Here is a 16,141-nt window from a genome sequence, read left to right as displayed (position 1 = left end):
TCCTAGAAACACACAAACAACTGAAATGACTCATTAGGAAACAGAGATCAGATAGACCTATAACAAGCAAAAAAACTGAATTAATAATTTTAAAACTGTCAACAATGAAACACTTGGTTTTCACAAGCAAATTCTGCCAAACATTTAGAAAGAATTAGTACTTCATTAGATATCCCTCAACTATACCCCCCCAAAAAACAGAAGAAAAGGGAATGCTTCCCAACACCAGTGTTACTCTGATATCCGCACCAGCCAACGATCTAAAAGAAAACTGAGGACAAATATCCCTTAGGAGTATAAACACAACAAGTGTGAAAAGTGTTAGTTGCTCAGTTTTGTCTGACTCTTTGTGATCCCATGGACCACCAGGCTCCTGCCTCCATGGGATTTTCCAGGCAAGAATACTGCAGTGGGTTGCCATTTCCTTCTCCAGGGGATCTTCCCAACCCAGAAATTGAACCTGGATCTCCTGCACTGCAGGCAGACTCTTTACCATCTGAACCACCAGGGAAGTACAAAAGTCTTCTATAAATACACAAGTCTTCAACAAAGTACAAGCAAACCAAATCCAGTAATATGTCAAAAGGATTACAAACCATGGCCAAATGGGATTTATCCTGAGAATGCAAAGGTGGTTTAATATCTGAAAACCAAGCAATGTAACACACTATATGAATAGAGTAAAAGAACCAACTGATTATCTTTAAAAATGAAGAAAAAATCATTTAAAAAGCCCAATACCCTTTCATGATGAAAACACCCAATGAACTAGGAATAAAAGGAAAATTTCCTTAATTTGGTAAGGAGTATTTCTGAAAAACCCATAGCTAACACAGCTAAAATCATATTTAATGATGAAATATTGAATGCTTTCACCCTAAAATCAGGAAAAAGAAAAGAATGTTCATTCTCACTACTTCTATTTAACTGTAGGATCTAGCCAGGGCATTTAGATTTGTTTGATGCAAGGCTGCCACAAACCTCCAATTTGTGAAAAATGCAGAATGTGCAAAGCTCAATAAAATAAGGTATGCTTATATATAGAAAATTCTAAACACTCCACTAAAAGCCTGTTAGGATAATGAACTACTTCAACAATGTGGCAGGACACAATATCAATATACAAATATGAGCTCTATTCCTATACTAGCAATGAGCAATCCAAATATGAAACTAAGAAAACAATCCTACTTATAGTGGCAGCCAAAAAAAAAAAAAAAACCCCTACTGGTAAAGTTAACAAAAGAAGTGTGAGACAGTTACTCTAACAACTACAAAACACTGTTGTAAGAAACTAAAGAAGCTGAAAATAAATGGAAAGGCATCCCATGTTCATGGATCAGGAGACTTAAGATGTTAAGATGACAATAATTCCAAAATTCATCTACAGATTCAATACAATTTCTTTCAAAGCCCCAGCTGCCCTTTTTAAGCAGAAATTGACAAACTGATCCTAAAGTTTATATGGAAATGCAAGAAGGGACTCAGGGTAGCCAAAGTAACCTTAAAAAAGAATAAAGTTGGACAATTCAAATGTTTTAATTTCAAAACATACCCAAAAGCTACATTAATCAAAACTGCACAGTAATGGTACAAGGACAGACATACAGATCCACAAAATAGAACCGACAGTCCAGAACTAAACTCAACTGATTATTGACAAGGGTGCCAAGACAATTCAATGAGGAAAAACAATCCTTTAAAAAAATTCTGTTCAGACAGAATTTTACATTTATATAAATGTATTATAAATTAATATTATTAATACATTAATAATTATATAATATATATTTATAAATTATAAATATATATTATATATTTATAATATATTATTTATAAAAATTAATGTTATTTATATAAATAAATATATTATAAATTAATATATACACATTTATATATAAGAAAATGATATTGGACTATGCCTCACACCATATACAAAAATTGACATAAAATGGATCACAGACCTAAGCTTTAACACTCGAAAGAATTTTCATGAGAAAAATCTTATCAACATAATTACCAACTTTAAAGCAGGAAAAAAAAATGATTACTTCAATAGATGCAGGGAAAAAAAATATTCTTAACTTGGTAAAACAGTTTTATCAGAAACAGACCATAAACATCAGACTCATTGGTAAAACTTCAGTAGCATTTTTTAAATAGCAATGGTTCTAAACCTTTATTGCGCATTAAAGTTGACTGGAGAGCTTCAAAACATGCTGATGTTGGGGCAAAACATGCTGATGTTGGGGTCTATTCCTCCAGAGAGTCTGATGTAAATATTCTGGGATTAAATCTGGGCATCAATGTTTCTTTAAAAGTTAGCCAGGTGATTATACAGGTTGACACAATGATATAAGCTGTAACTACTTCTAAACACTGTGATAGAGATTCTGGCTATGTAATTAAGACAAACAGGAAAAATAGTTTTCATTCTTAATAGAAAAAACTAAAAATAACTAAAGATGAACCAAAGTGACTAAGACAATAGAGGACTCAAAATTTCAGATGTTAATTCTCCAGAATTAAACATAAAGGCAATGCATTCCCAATCAAATCACAAAAAGATTTTTCATAAAACCTGACAAGGTGATTAAAAATATCAAATGAGCAAGACAGGCCCAAACAACTCTGGAGGAAAAAAACAGAAAGATGAGACTAATCCTTCCAGATGTTAAAACATCAAGTTTATAGCAATTAGTCCCGTGTGATTCTGATATTAAGGTAATTTAGGCTAAATGTGTCCTTTTATATCAGTGAGGTAAAGAGCAAATTGATAAATGGTGCTTGGAAAACTGCTTACTCACACTGAGAAAAAAAGTCTTAACTCTTCATCACAAAAATATATATAAATGAAGGACCAACGTAGTTGGGACAAAAACCAAAATTTTCACAGTATTAAATAATAAAAATATTTTTATGACTCAGGGATAGGAACTCCTTAAAAAAAAAAAAAGCAGAAAACATACCACAAAGTATATAAGACAAAAAAAAAAAAAGAAACTAGACAATATCCAAATTATAAACCCCGGGGCGAGAGGAGAAGGGGACGACAGAGAATGAGATGGTTGGATGGCATCACCGACTCTGTGGACATGAGTTTGAGTGAACTCCGGGAGTTGGTGACGGACAGGGAGGCCTGGTGTGCTGTGATTCATGGGGTCGCGGAGAGTTGGACACGACTGAGTGACTGAACTGAACTGAAATAAAAGTTTAAACAGACAAGCCACAGACTATAAAAATATATCTACAACACATAAAACAAAGAATTAGTATTAAAAATACATAAACAAAAGCTTGTAAATGGATTAATAATAAGACAATAGAAAAATGGGGTGTTAAGGGGGGATGGGACAATTCCAGAAGAGGAAATAACCTGAATGATGGCCAAAAAACATACAGAAAGATTTTCAACCTCACTACTAGTCCAAAAGATAACAAATAAAGTAAGATATCATTTTTATCAAAATATCAGCAAACTGGTTTTAAACCCATAATAGTAAGTTCTGATATGGGTAAAAGAATCCTAGTACTTACATTTTATGCTGGGGTAAACGTAAATGAGTCGTTTGGAGGGCAAACTGCTAATGTCCATTGAAACTAAATATTATATATCCTGTGTTTCAGCAATTCTATTAATATTCGAGAAACTTTCAATTCAAAGAACTTTCTGTGATGATGGAAACTGTCTATATTTGCTATCCAATATGGTAACCCTATGTGTCTACTGAGCACTTGAAATGTCATTTACTGAATTCTTAATTTTATTACATTTCATTAACCATAATTTAAACTTAGTCACATGTGACTAACAACTACTATATAGGACAGCACAGCTCTGGAGAAACGTTTGCATGTGTTCATAAAGATATGCTTCATATGGAAGTATGACAATCCATAGAAGACTGTTTAAATAAACCACAGTAACCCACACCACGCAGTTTCATGTGTCTGTGAACAAGAGATGGTACACTGATGGACACCAGGTGGAAGGATCTCACAGACAGACTGTATTATAAATTTCATACCCGCATACACTATGATTTTTTAATATCTAAATTTGTATTGTTGTTTTGGTATTTGCTTTATATAAATGTTATCATACCAAACAGATGAGCTACAGAGGTCTTGAAGTAGCCACACCAAACTGATACTGTAACTCTGAGAAACCACAAAAGGGGAAGATTCAGGAAGACATTAACATGAGTCAATTAACATATTGCTCTTGTTATTAAAAATCAATATAGAGTTAGACTTTAAAAATCATCAATTTTCAAAAGTGAATAATTATGACAGAAACCAGAAATGAAGAAACAAAGGGTTCTAACCATCATACCAGAGCCATGAGAATGTCCATGACCTCCATGCTTGAAAACAAATATTCCTACTAGGTTTACCACAAACCCAAGAATTGAAACAAGAAGCAGTCTCTCATGATGTACATCTGGAGGGGCTAATGCTCTCTAGAAAACACAGAATACAAACAAACTGTATTGATATATTTTCTGACTAATCAATTGATAAAAATAAAAAGCAACTTAAAAAATTTTTTTATTTTCAGAATTAAAACCACGCCAAAATTGTCTGCCAAAACAGTTAACAGAAATAAAACCATTCCTCACATATTTCAGAAAAGGTAACAATTATTATTTTTAAGTAAGTACACTTAAAGGCATGAATATTTGGACTAAAACCATCCTTCTTTGGAATCTTAAAATACTGTAATTTTAAGTTGATTAACTTTTAAATTTTTACTTGTTTTAAACACCGAAATATTGAAGATTCATTGGCAAAATCCTCAGATTCTATTTTAAGAACTATTTCCAACAGAACTCACCACCAGGATTGTTGTGTGTTTACTTTTCAGTGTCAAAACATCATTCACAGCTTACAAAGCACTACTATTTGTTTTTCACATATAACTTTCCAATTATTTTATAAGTTCCTCTTATATACACATAATACTTTATGCAACCCAAGACTGGCCTCAGTAAATATCCAATGATAGTGTGAAAAAATAGCTCTATTACATGTACCTTTAGTTAGTAAACATTTTCATTACAGAAATGTAATTTACTGGCTCTAATTATTATCTACTATACCTCAACTCCTTCTGAGAAAATAAAAAAAGCAGTGAAGATCAAAAACAGGCCATTGACAAAGCCAGCCAGAACCTCCGCTCTAACATACCTAGAGAAGAGCAAAGTAAACAACTGAATTAAGTTATTTCTTTAAAAGAAAACCAAATCATAAATTTACATATATTCAGAGGTACTAAACCATACTACGTAGTTATATGTAGCCAACAAAGTCCCAGTGTTTATAGGATAGTATTTTCCTTGTACATGTCACAAAATTGAGAAAATAAATTTAATCACCATGAGTTATGTTTAAAGAAGAATGCCATAAAATACAGAGATATCTACAAGCCGACCAAAAGACCTTTTTAGAGTAAGCAGTTTTAGAGAGACCTTTCAGAGTAATGTAAATCTCAAGCTGCAACTGGAGAAGGAAGAATAGGACCAGATAAGTGGGCAAAGAAGGAAGGATACAAAGATAAAAAGTTGAGAAAGAGAGCTTGAAAAAGGGCTTTTGTAACTTATTAATTCCTCCTTTTCTAAGAACTCCTTATACTTTTTACTTTGTATCTTTCAGCTTTCAGTTCTGAATTATCCCAGAGACAACTTGAGATTTATATTTCTATCACTCTTCTTCTAAAGATGACTAAATTTAAGAAAAAATCTTCAATTACCTAAATTATAGAATCAATTCTAGTTTCACATAATTTTAATTAAACTATTTTAAAAATACCTGTCTTTTGTTCCATGGACTTCTGAAGCTTTCTGCTTCCTACCTGTGTGAAGCATTGGGGAAAGATTTTATTTTTTCATGAGCTATATTTGGCTTAGTTAAAGTTATTAGAAACAACTTTAACTTGGCAGTTTAACATGTTCAGACATTATTCAAAGGGTGTAAACAGCAGTTAATCACTCTGGTCCTTAAACAATGTAATAGGAGCATCAAAAATATGATTTTTTCAAGCTTTCTGTGTTAATTTCTAGATAACACAATTTTTACGGCAAAAATATTTTTAAAGTAAATAGAACAAACTCTTTAAAATATATTCCATACAGTAATGTTGGAGTTTGCCCTGTAAAGCACATTTCAAAGTAGTGTATATATATATATCTATATATCTATACTCAGAAATAAAGCATATATCTACCTTCTAATACATATAAGTGAATTAATATATTATTTATCAAAGCATATACTTTATTATTAAATTCAAAGAATTTACTGCCTGCGTTCCACAATCCACACTTAGGAATTTATCTGTGTCAACAGGGCTACTTCTCCAAAATAAAAACGCACTTTCTTTTAACCCACTCTTCTAATCTCATAGCTAATGCATGATTGAAAGCCTTTTGTCCTTGAGTTCCACTAGATTTCAAGATAAAAGGCAAGATCAGTTTTCAGGTATCTCTTTGTCCCTAATGCTTAGTAGGTGTTCTATAAATTCTGATAAATAGTTGGGCTTAAATGATTTAATTAGGCTTAATGTATTTGCTAAATTTGACTAGCGGATTAAAATGAAAAACTTGTAAAGTCCAGATACACTTGCTTTTACAAATGACTGTGTTTATTTGAATAGCCTGTCTGGGAATTGAAATGTATGATCCATTAATGTACTATTACCTATTTAAGAATGATCACACCTGTATTCCTTAGCCAAAGCAAAAAATATACAAGTATATGTACATATGTATACTAGCACGGACACAGGCATCCACCTATCAGATGTGTATTACTTTCATTCTGGCTTTACTATTTCAAAATTAGGAGTGTGACAAGACACAAAGGTGACATCACACAAAAAATACTGAAGAGCTTTCACTGCCTCCGAGATTCCTCTGTTTTTCTATTGCACTCAGTCTGCTACTGTGCTCATACTGAACTGGAGATTTGGGGATTCTTCACTGGCTCAGCCTATTCAGTGACATTTTGATATACTGGCAAAACAGCAGTATATTTCTACTGCTGCTACTTACTACTATAGCAGTTACTAACAGTTTCAAATGTTACATCAGCTTTTATTCCCTAATTTTTCCCTTCTCAAAAGAAAAAAAGAGCAAAGAAGAAGACAGGATAAACAAATTAAAAGGTGGCAAGAATATTACTCTCATATATTTTAATTAAAGTTGAATTAGTAAAACCTGCTATGGTACTGAAGGTATTCAAAGCCATTTCTAAAAACCATCTTATACCAGGAGATTATGCATTCTAAATAGAAAACAGGATACCCTAAGAATTAAGAATTTTTAGTTACTGTCTATCCAGAAATGTTGCTTAATACATTCTAATTTGATTTTTTATATAAAATATGTATGAATCACTAATTTTCCAACACAAAATTATAATTTCACACACAACCTTTCTTTAGTAATTCAAAATATACTTAAGAATCTTTGATTATATAGTGCCATGGAATAGGTTCTTTTCTGAGTTTTCAAGCTGTTTGGATTTGTAAACAGGATCTCTTGCTCTATACTATAAAAACAATATAATTTGTTTTTTGTCTCATCTCCTGGGTTATACCCCAGATCAGAAAGTTCTGTCACAGAAATTCACATATCTCTCTTTTAGCACTTGTCACACAATGTATGGTTATTACAATATTTTTACAGAACTGTTTCCCCATCAGACTACAAGTTCTTCTAGGCAGAAGTCACACCTTATTCATTTTGATATCATTAGAAGTAACACAGTATTCAAATCATAGTGGATCCTCCATAAACATTTGAAGAGAACAAAAGCTCATGCAAGCAGTATGTGCTCACTCAAGAACAAAAGCAAAGCTAGAAAGAAAGAGGAAGCAGTGGAGGACTACGCGTAGGAGAGATACAAGAGACAGTTGATGTAAGAAGGCAGATGTGAATGGGAGAGGGAGAGAATGAGAGAAACTGCACAAGGAAGGAAGTTCTCAGGGAACCTGTGAAAGAAGGAAAGAGAACCTGAAAAAAAAAGAAAACAACTACAGCTGAAGAGGTTAAGCAGTGGAAAAGAAAGAACGAACCTGAGGGTACAGTGGTATAGTATAGAGGGACAGAGTAGCAGAAAGGAAAAAATAAAAGAAAAGATGGGAGGGAGGGAGGAAGAATGACAGTAGAAGGGAGAAGAAGAGAAAAAACCTGAACACAGACGCAAGTAACTAGAAAGAAACAACAGAAAAGGAGGGAAGGGAATTTAGGAGAAATAAAGAGGAGAGAATGAGTAGGAGGATGGGGACAAGGATGACAGATGGAATGAAAACAGGAAAGATAGTAAAGAAAGGCAAGAATGTGAGCCAGCACTCAAAAAAAAAGCAGGGAAAAGACCTAGGGCAACTGAACAAACAAGCAGGTGAGAGGGGAGCAGGAACAAGAAAGCAGGTGGAAGAGAGACGAAGCGGACGTTAGTTCTGAGTGCTGCCCAAACATAATTACACTGTAAAATATTCTGGACTCAAAAAAAAAAAAAAAGAAAGAAAACAGGCAGAGTAAATCAAATAATGGAAACCCCATTGTTCCCCCCAATCAGAGATGGCATAAAGAAACCTCTGACTCTAAGGTTACTAGGCTCAGAAGTGAGACCAGATGTTCAGAGCAAGTCCCTTCAGCATAAAAACACTTTCCTAATATTTAATTAATTGTCTGAATTCAGAAAAAGTAAGAGAAATATTCTACATAAAGGCAGAGCTGAAGACAATAAGTAAACAAAATATCAACCAAAAATGAAAAATAAACAAGCATGATCATATTCATATTCTGAAACTTTTTCTTTTTCCTCTTCTTCTCTCAAAAAGAAAAGGTTAAGAGCTGGGAAATTCCCCTATCTAGTAACCATCTCACCTGAAATTCTCTGGTAAAATCAAGATGCAAAAGAACTTAGATGCAAAAAAAATTTACTTATTATAGATTCTAATTATATATTGTCCAAAAATGGGCAAAACTAAGCCATCGAGTCAGGAAAGTGGAATGTGAGTGTTAAAGAACTAGAAGGAGACATGAGGGGGTTTCAAGGGTTCAAGTTACATAAGTGTGTTCAACTGAAAAGTGAGCTTGAGATTTATGTATCATTTTCTGTATTTCTTATACTTCAATAAAAATGTTTTTAAAAAGTCTTACCCATAAGAGAAAGCATCATTATCTCTCCATTTTGAAATAACAGATGCTGCCAATCCAGCCAAAATGGCAGTGCTATCGAAAAACATGTGAAAAGAGTCGGAAATCAAACCTAAGCTGGAAAAGAACAAACACATTGGCATATTACAATAATAATCAAATAGCAGTCATCCTCTAAAAATCTAAGATTCAGCCTCTGCTTATCAGGAACTAATCTTATAAAAGGACAACACAAATATGATATATTGAAAAATATCTAAGATAATTTTTAAGTGTCTAAGAAGACACCCACACACTCCCTTACCAAAGGAAGAGACCAGCTGCTATTGAAAGAAAGGTAGGAATATGCCCACCCTCTGGTGACTAGCAAAGGTTGACTGGAAAGAGAAACAGAAAAAATAGCCATTTGTTACTGGGGCCAAGGCTGAAGCCAGCTTGGGCTCAAGACCTTACACTGATATAAAGCAAAGGTCTGCTGTTAGAAAAGGAACAAGACCCTTTCTTCTTTTTTTGATACAACTCTGGCAAGAGGGATGAGAAATGGGGCAGGAACATTAAAAACACTCACTCCTACACTCAGGAGTAAAGGGCCTGCCCAATACTGAGACTGCAAAAGAAGAACCAAACACCCATCCCCCCACTTCTCCAACCAAGTTCAGTTCAGTTCAGTTCAGTTCAGTCGCTCAGTCGTGTCTGACTCTTTGCAACCCCACGAATTGCAGCACGCCAGGCCTCCCTATCCATCACCAACTCTCGGAGTTTACCCAAACTCATGTCCATCGAGTCGGTGATGCCATCCAGCCATCTCAAGCTCTGTCGTGCCCTTCTCCTCCTGCCCCCAATCCCTCCCAGCATCAGGGTCTTTTCCAATGAGTCAACCCTCTGCATGACATGGCCAAAATATTGGAGTTTCAGCTTCAGCATCAGTCTCCAACCAAAGCCTTGCCTAAAGCAAAAGACAATAGCAATCTACCTCTGAGAGCCAAGAAAGAGCACAGAGAGGACTCCTCCCTTATGGCACAGGTATGCATGGCTTGCTGAAACCTCAGAATGGTAACTAGTTATACCAAAACACAATAGCCCAGCTCAACTATTGCCCAAATAGGTTCAAAACCCCCACACTAATGGCCTGACCAAAAAAATAATAAAAAAAAAGATGTGCACACCTCTGGTCATAAATACTACTAACCTCAGTCTCTACTGTTCTTTTAAACATAACATATAGCACTTTATGTATAAGGCAAATTAACAAGATCAAGGGGAAAAAAAAGTAATAAGACCTACTGTCAAAAGCTAAAACAGTCGAAAGAAGCAGAATCTGAAAAGTTCCAGAGATTATATTGTAATAGGAACTATAAAATGTGATTAATATGTTAAAGGATGTGTTACAAAGCTGGGGAAAATTTATGATCAGAGATAGAAACCAGAAAATAGTCAAATGGAAATGACAAAAAAAATTTAAATATCATAATATTGAAGATTAAAAATAATATACACAGACTTCTGAGCAGACAGGACACAGAGAGGAAGAATCAATGAGATCAAAGCACATTATCCAGAGTAAAACACAAAGAAAAGGAATGGAAAAAAGAGAACAGAAAATTCAAAATCTGTCAAAGCATCAGACAGACATGTATTTGGATTCTCAGTTATGGAGAGGGAAGAATAAGGTAGAAAAAGTATTTAAAGAGAAAATGATTAGAGTTTTCCAAAATTAATGGAAAAAACAAACAAACCAACAACAACAACAAAACAATTCCATATCCAAGAAGCTTAATGAGATCCAAGCAAGGCAAAACCCTACATAACTCACAAATTGCTGAATACCAAACAGAAAGAGAAAATTCTGAAAACAATCAAAAAAAAAAACAAAGAAAGGAAAACTGGATACATAAAAGCAAAGCTAAAGATTAATAGCATATTTTGCATCAGAAACTACTCAAGGCAGAATCCAATGAAGTAATATCTTTAAAATATTGAAAAACAAAAAAATGTGTCAACTAAAATTCTATATTGTGTAAAATATCTTTCAAAAATGAAGGCAAAACAGACTTTTTCAGACAACCGAAACTAAGAGAATTCACTGCTAGCAGGTCTGAACTACAATAAAAAGTTATTGAAGTACAAATATGATACCACGTGGAAACTTAGATTTGTATGATAAAGATCATTAAATGTGGGGAAATATTAAATATAATTTTTCTAATTTTTAGTACTTTTAAAAGTAACTTTAAAACAGAAAAGGTAACTTTAAAACAGAAAAAAGGAGGATAAAACAATAAACTAAGGTTGGTTCTTTGAAACTATCAGTAAAATTCACAACCTTTAACTAAAATGACCAAGAATAAAGAGAAAGGGTTCATTATTACCAAAATCAGCAATGAAAGTGACACACTACTACTGACTTTAGGGAAAATAAAGATTATAAGAAGTTACTATGAACAACTAAATATAAGCCAACAAATTAGGTAACTTAGATGGTACTTACAAACTCCTAAACAATCTAGCAAAATTGAGAGTCAAAAAGAAGTCTAAACAGATTTATAGAAAGTAAGCAGATTAAATTAATGCTTTTAAAACTCAACAACAAAAAAAGCCTAGGCCCAGATAGCTTCACTGGTAAATCCTACTAAACATTTAAAGAACAATAAATGTCAATTCCTAGAAGATGAAGGAATACTTCGCAATTTATTGTATAAGTATTACTCTGATCCCCAAATCAGACAAAAGACATCACAGGAAACTAGAGACCAGTAGTTTTTGCAAACACACATACACACAAGAATCTTCAACAAAACACTAGCAAATCAAATTCACCAAAAAAAAAAAAGGAGTACAGACCACAAACCACAACCCCGACAATGCAAGGTTGGTTAACTACATGAAAATCAATCAATATAATACATCATATCAATGGAATGAGAGACAAAAACCACACTATCATCTTAATAGATGTAGGAAAGTATTTGACAAAATCCAACATTTTTATGATGAAAACATTCAACAAACTTGCAGTAGAGGGAACTTCCTGAACTGATAAATAGCATCTATAAAAAACCCACAGCTAACATCAGCATCATTATTATGGCCAAAGATTGAATGTGTGAGTATCTGTTCAGTCATGTTCAACTGTATGTGACCCTTTGGACTGTAACCCGTGAGGCTACTCTATCCATGGGATTTTTCCAGGGGGTGGGTTGCCATTTCCTCCTCCAGGGGATCTTCCTGACCCAGGGATCGAAACCACGTCTCCTGTGTCTCTTGCATTGCAGGCGGACTCTTTACCACTGAGCCACGCGGGAAGCCCCGAAGAGTGAATGCTTTCCTCTCAGCTCAGGTACAAGATAAAAATGTCCCCTCACCACTTCTATTTAACAATGTACTAGAGAGTATAACAAGGCAGGAAATGAAATAAAAAGCACCTAGACTGGAAGGGAAGGAGTACAAACTATCTCTATTTGCAAGTGGCATGATCTTTTATATGCAAAATCTTAAGGACAATTTAAATCTGTTAGAACTAATGAATTTGGCAAGGTTGAAAGCTACAAGATCAATATACAAAAATGAATTATATTTTATGCATTAGTGATGCACAAAATGCAATTTTAACAATTTCCATTTATAATAGCATCAAAAAATACTAAAGAATAAATTCAGCAAAAAAAAAAAAAGTGCAAAAGCTACACTCTGGAAACTATAAATATTGTTTAAAAAAATAAAGACCTAAATAAATGGAAAGATATCCATGTTTACGGATAAGACAATACTGCTAAGATGGTAATACTTCCCCAATTGATCCACAGATTCAACTTATTCTCTAATAAAATCCCAGCTGACCTCTTTGGAGAAACTGACAAGTTGATCTTAAAATTCATATGGAAAAGCAGGAAATCTAGAATAGCCAAAACAATACTGAAAGAAAAGCAAAGTTGGAGAACTCACACTTCCCAATTTCAAAACTTATTATAAAGCTACAGTAATAAAAACAATATGGTACTAGGATAAGAATAAACACACAGATCAATGGAATAGAATTTAGAGTGTCCAACAAATGATGCTGAAACAACTGGACGTCCACATGCAAAAAAAATTATTTTTGACCCTTTCTTCATATTATATACAATAATTAACCTAAAATGGACCAAAGACCTAAACATAAAAGCTAACTAGCAGTCTCACGGAGAAGGCAATGGCAAGCCACTCCAGTACTCTTGCCTGGAAAAATCCCATGGATGGAGGAGCCTGGTGGGCTGCAGTCCGTGGGGTGGCTAAGGGTCGGACACGACTGAGCAACTTCACTTTCACTTTTCACTTTCACACATTGGAGAAGGAAATGGCAACCCACTCCAGTGTTCTTGCCTGGAGAATCCCAGGGATGGGGGAGCCTGGTGGGCTTCTGTCTATGGGGTCACACAGAGTCGGATACAGCTGAAGTGACTTAGCAGCAGCAGCAGCAGCAGTCTAAACCTTTTTGGCACCAGGGACTGGTTTCATGGAAGATAATTTTTCCACAGATGGGAAAGGGGTAGGCATGGTTTAGGTGGTAATGAGAGCAATGGGGGAGAAGATTCAGGCAGTAATGTGAGCGAAGAGGAGCAACAGGGAGCCACTCATCTCCTGCTCTGAGCCTGGTTTCTAACAGCCATGACCCAGAACAAGTCCAGTGGTTGGAGAACTCTGAGCTAAAGCATTCACAACCTCAGGGTAGACAATGGTTTCTTAAATATGACTTCAGAAGCATAAGCAATAAAAGAAAAAAAGAGGAACACAGACTGAACATCACTGAAATTTTAAAACTTTCATGCTTCAAAGGACAGTATCAAGAAAGTGATACAATGTACAAGTGGGAGAAAATATCTGCTAATCATATATCGGACAAAAGGCTTGTATCCAGAATATAGGAAGAATTCTTAAAACTCTTCAAAGACAGAAAATATCCATTTTTTAAAAGTGAATAAAGGATCTGAACAGACATTTCTCCAAAGAAGACATACAAATTGCCATCAGCACTAGAAAAGTTACTCAACATCATTAAACGCAACTCAAAACGATGATAAGTAACAACTTCACATCCACTATGATGACCAGAATAAAAAAGTCCTTGTATACCGACGGCTGATTCATGTGGATGGATGGCAGAAATCAACACAATATTGTAATTATCCTTCAATTAAAAGTAAATAAATTAAGAAAAAAAAGTCCAATAACTACAAATGTTGGTGGAGAAACTGGAATTCTTTCACATTGCTGAAATATTATTTGGCAATAAAAATAAAAGAAATACTGATACATGAAGAACATGGATAACCCTGGAAGCCACTGGGCTAAGTGAAATAAAACATCACAAAGGATAACATGCAAATTATTCCATTTATATGAAATGTTCAGAACAGGCGAATACATAGAGACAGAAGGCAGATTAGTGATCACCTAGAATTGGGACAGATCAGGGGACAAGGGAATTGGAGGGTGATAGCTAGAGCTTTAAAGTTTCCTTCTGGAATAATAGAAGCGTTGCAAAATGGACTGTTGTGATGATTTTACAACTCTATAAATACATTAAAAGCCATTAACTAGTACAACATGAATGGGAGAATTTTAAGGTATTTGAATTGTATCTCAATAAAGCTATTTTTAAAAAAGATATCTGACAATCTAATGCAAGGTCGGCAAGCTATAGGCCACAGGTTAAATCTGGACCACTATCTATTTTTATAAATAAAGTTTTGCTGAAACACAGTTACGCTCATTTGTTTATATATTGTCTATGGCTATTTCTGTGCTATAACAGTAGAATCGAGGAACTGTGACAGAGATTTTATGACCCTTAAAGCCTAAAATATTTACTATTTGCTGTCAAGAGGAAAGGTTTATTTATTAACCTCAGGTATAAAGCAAAAGAACACTATATTGTGGGGTTTACATAAAAGTGAAACATATGACAGTTAAAGCACAAAAGATAGAATGAAATGGAACTGTATTATTATAAAATTCTTATAAGATACATGAAATGACATATTATTTGTGATGTTAAAGATTCATATTATACACGCTTTTAAGAAAGACACTGAAACAGGAGGGAAGGGCAGGAAATTCTTTTGGGTAGAGGATTCTGTACCAACACAAAGCAGATGTTCTGCTAGCAAGAAACTCACTTTCACCCAAGACTATCTTCATATATGTGACAGACTTTCACTGTCATGAAGGGAAGAGTGAAAATATAAAAACAAAAACAATCAAATGAAAAGCACACCCTCAAGGGCCAGGCTCAAAGGGCTGAGCCTGCATAAGACTGAGGCTTTGTCAAGATAATGAATGTCCCTCTGCACTCACCACAAACCTCACACAGAGTAACGATCAATAACCATCTATAGCTTGGCAGGCGAAGGGCACCATGAGCACAAAGAGAGAGCTTCTGTGACACATGCATATAAGAAAACTGGAAGTGAAAGGCCTAACCAACTAATAGGCTGACAGAGGACACACACCGATTCCTAGTAATGAATACTATTACCTCAGTATCTACTGCTCTTTACTCATAACGTCCAGCCTTTGATCAAAAATCTCAAGAAACACAAATACAGGATGAAAAATAACTCGTAAAGAGATAATGCAGTTAACGGAACCAGACAACAATACTGACCCAGATATAGGAGCTATCAGAACTATAAGTAATAAAGGATCTATGGGAAAGGTGGGGGGGAAATGCATGAATCAGTAAGAAATTTCAGCAAAATGGAAGTACAAAAAAAAAAATTTAACAAAAAATAAGGTGTTAGAGATGAAGAATTCTACCAACTGGCTTAACCACAGACTGGACAGAGCTGAGCATCATCAGCGAACTTTAAGCAAGGTCAACAGAAACATTCTGAAAGTAAGCACGTCAGCAGTTCAATCTTTAAACATAAGAAGTATCAGAAGGGTTAAGAGCACTACTTTTGAAGTCAGAGTATCTGAGTTCAAATTCCACCTCTACC

At 34.5% G+C, this 16,141-nt stretch overlaps 1 protein-coding gene across 1 annotated transcript in view; it reads right to left on the bottom strand.

Moving 5' to 3' along the window:
- SLC30A7 (solute carrier family 30 member 7) overlaps positions 1-16,141 on the bottom strand; it is a 117,176-nt gene that overhangs the window by 80,523 nt on the left and 20,512 nt on the right. Inside the window, exons 3-5 of the mRNA XM_055404029.2 lie at positions 9,168-9,281; positions 5,103-5,190; positions 4,337-4,463 (exon numbers count right to left, since the gene is read on the bottom strand). Of these exons, the coding sequence (XP_055260004.1) occupies positions 4,337-4,463; positions 5,103-5,190; positions 9,168-9,281 (329 nt within the window). The remainder of the gene's footprint in view (positions 1-4,336; positions 4,464-5,102; positions 5,191-9,167; positions 9,282-16,141) is intronic.

This window comes from Moschus berezovskii, chromosome 4, assembly GCF_049115385.1.
Source record: "Moschus berezovskii isolate FMDL1 chromosome 4, NW_MosBer_1.0, whole genome shotgun sequence".
Lineage (NCBI taxonomy): Eukaryota > Metazoa > Chordata > Mammalia > Artiodactyla > Moschidae > Moschus > Moschus berezovskii.
The sequence above is the reverse complement of the archived record's forward strand: the minus strand, read 5'-3'. Positions and strand labels throughout refer to the sequence as shown.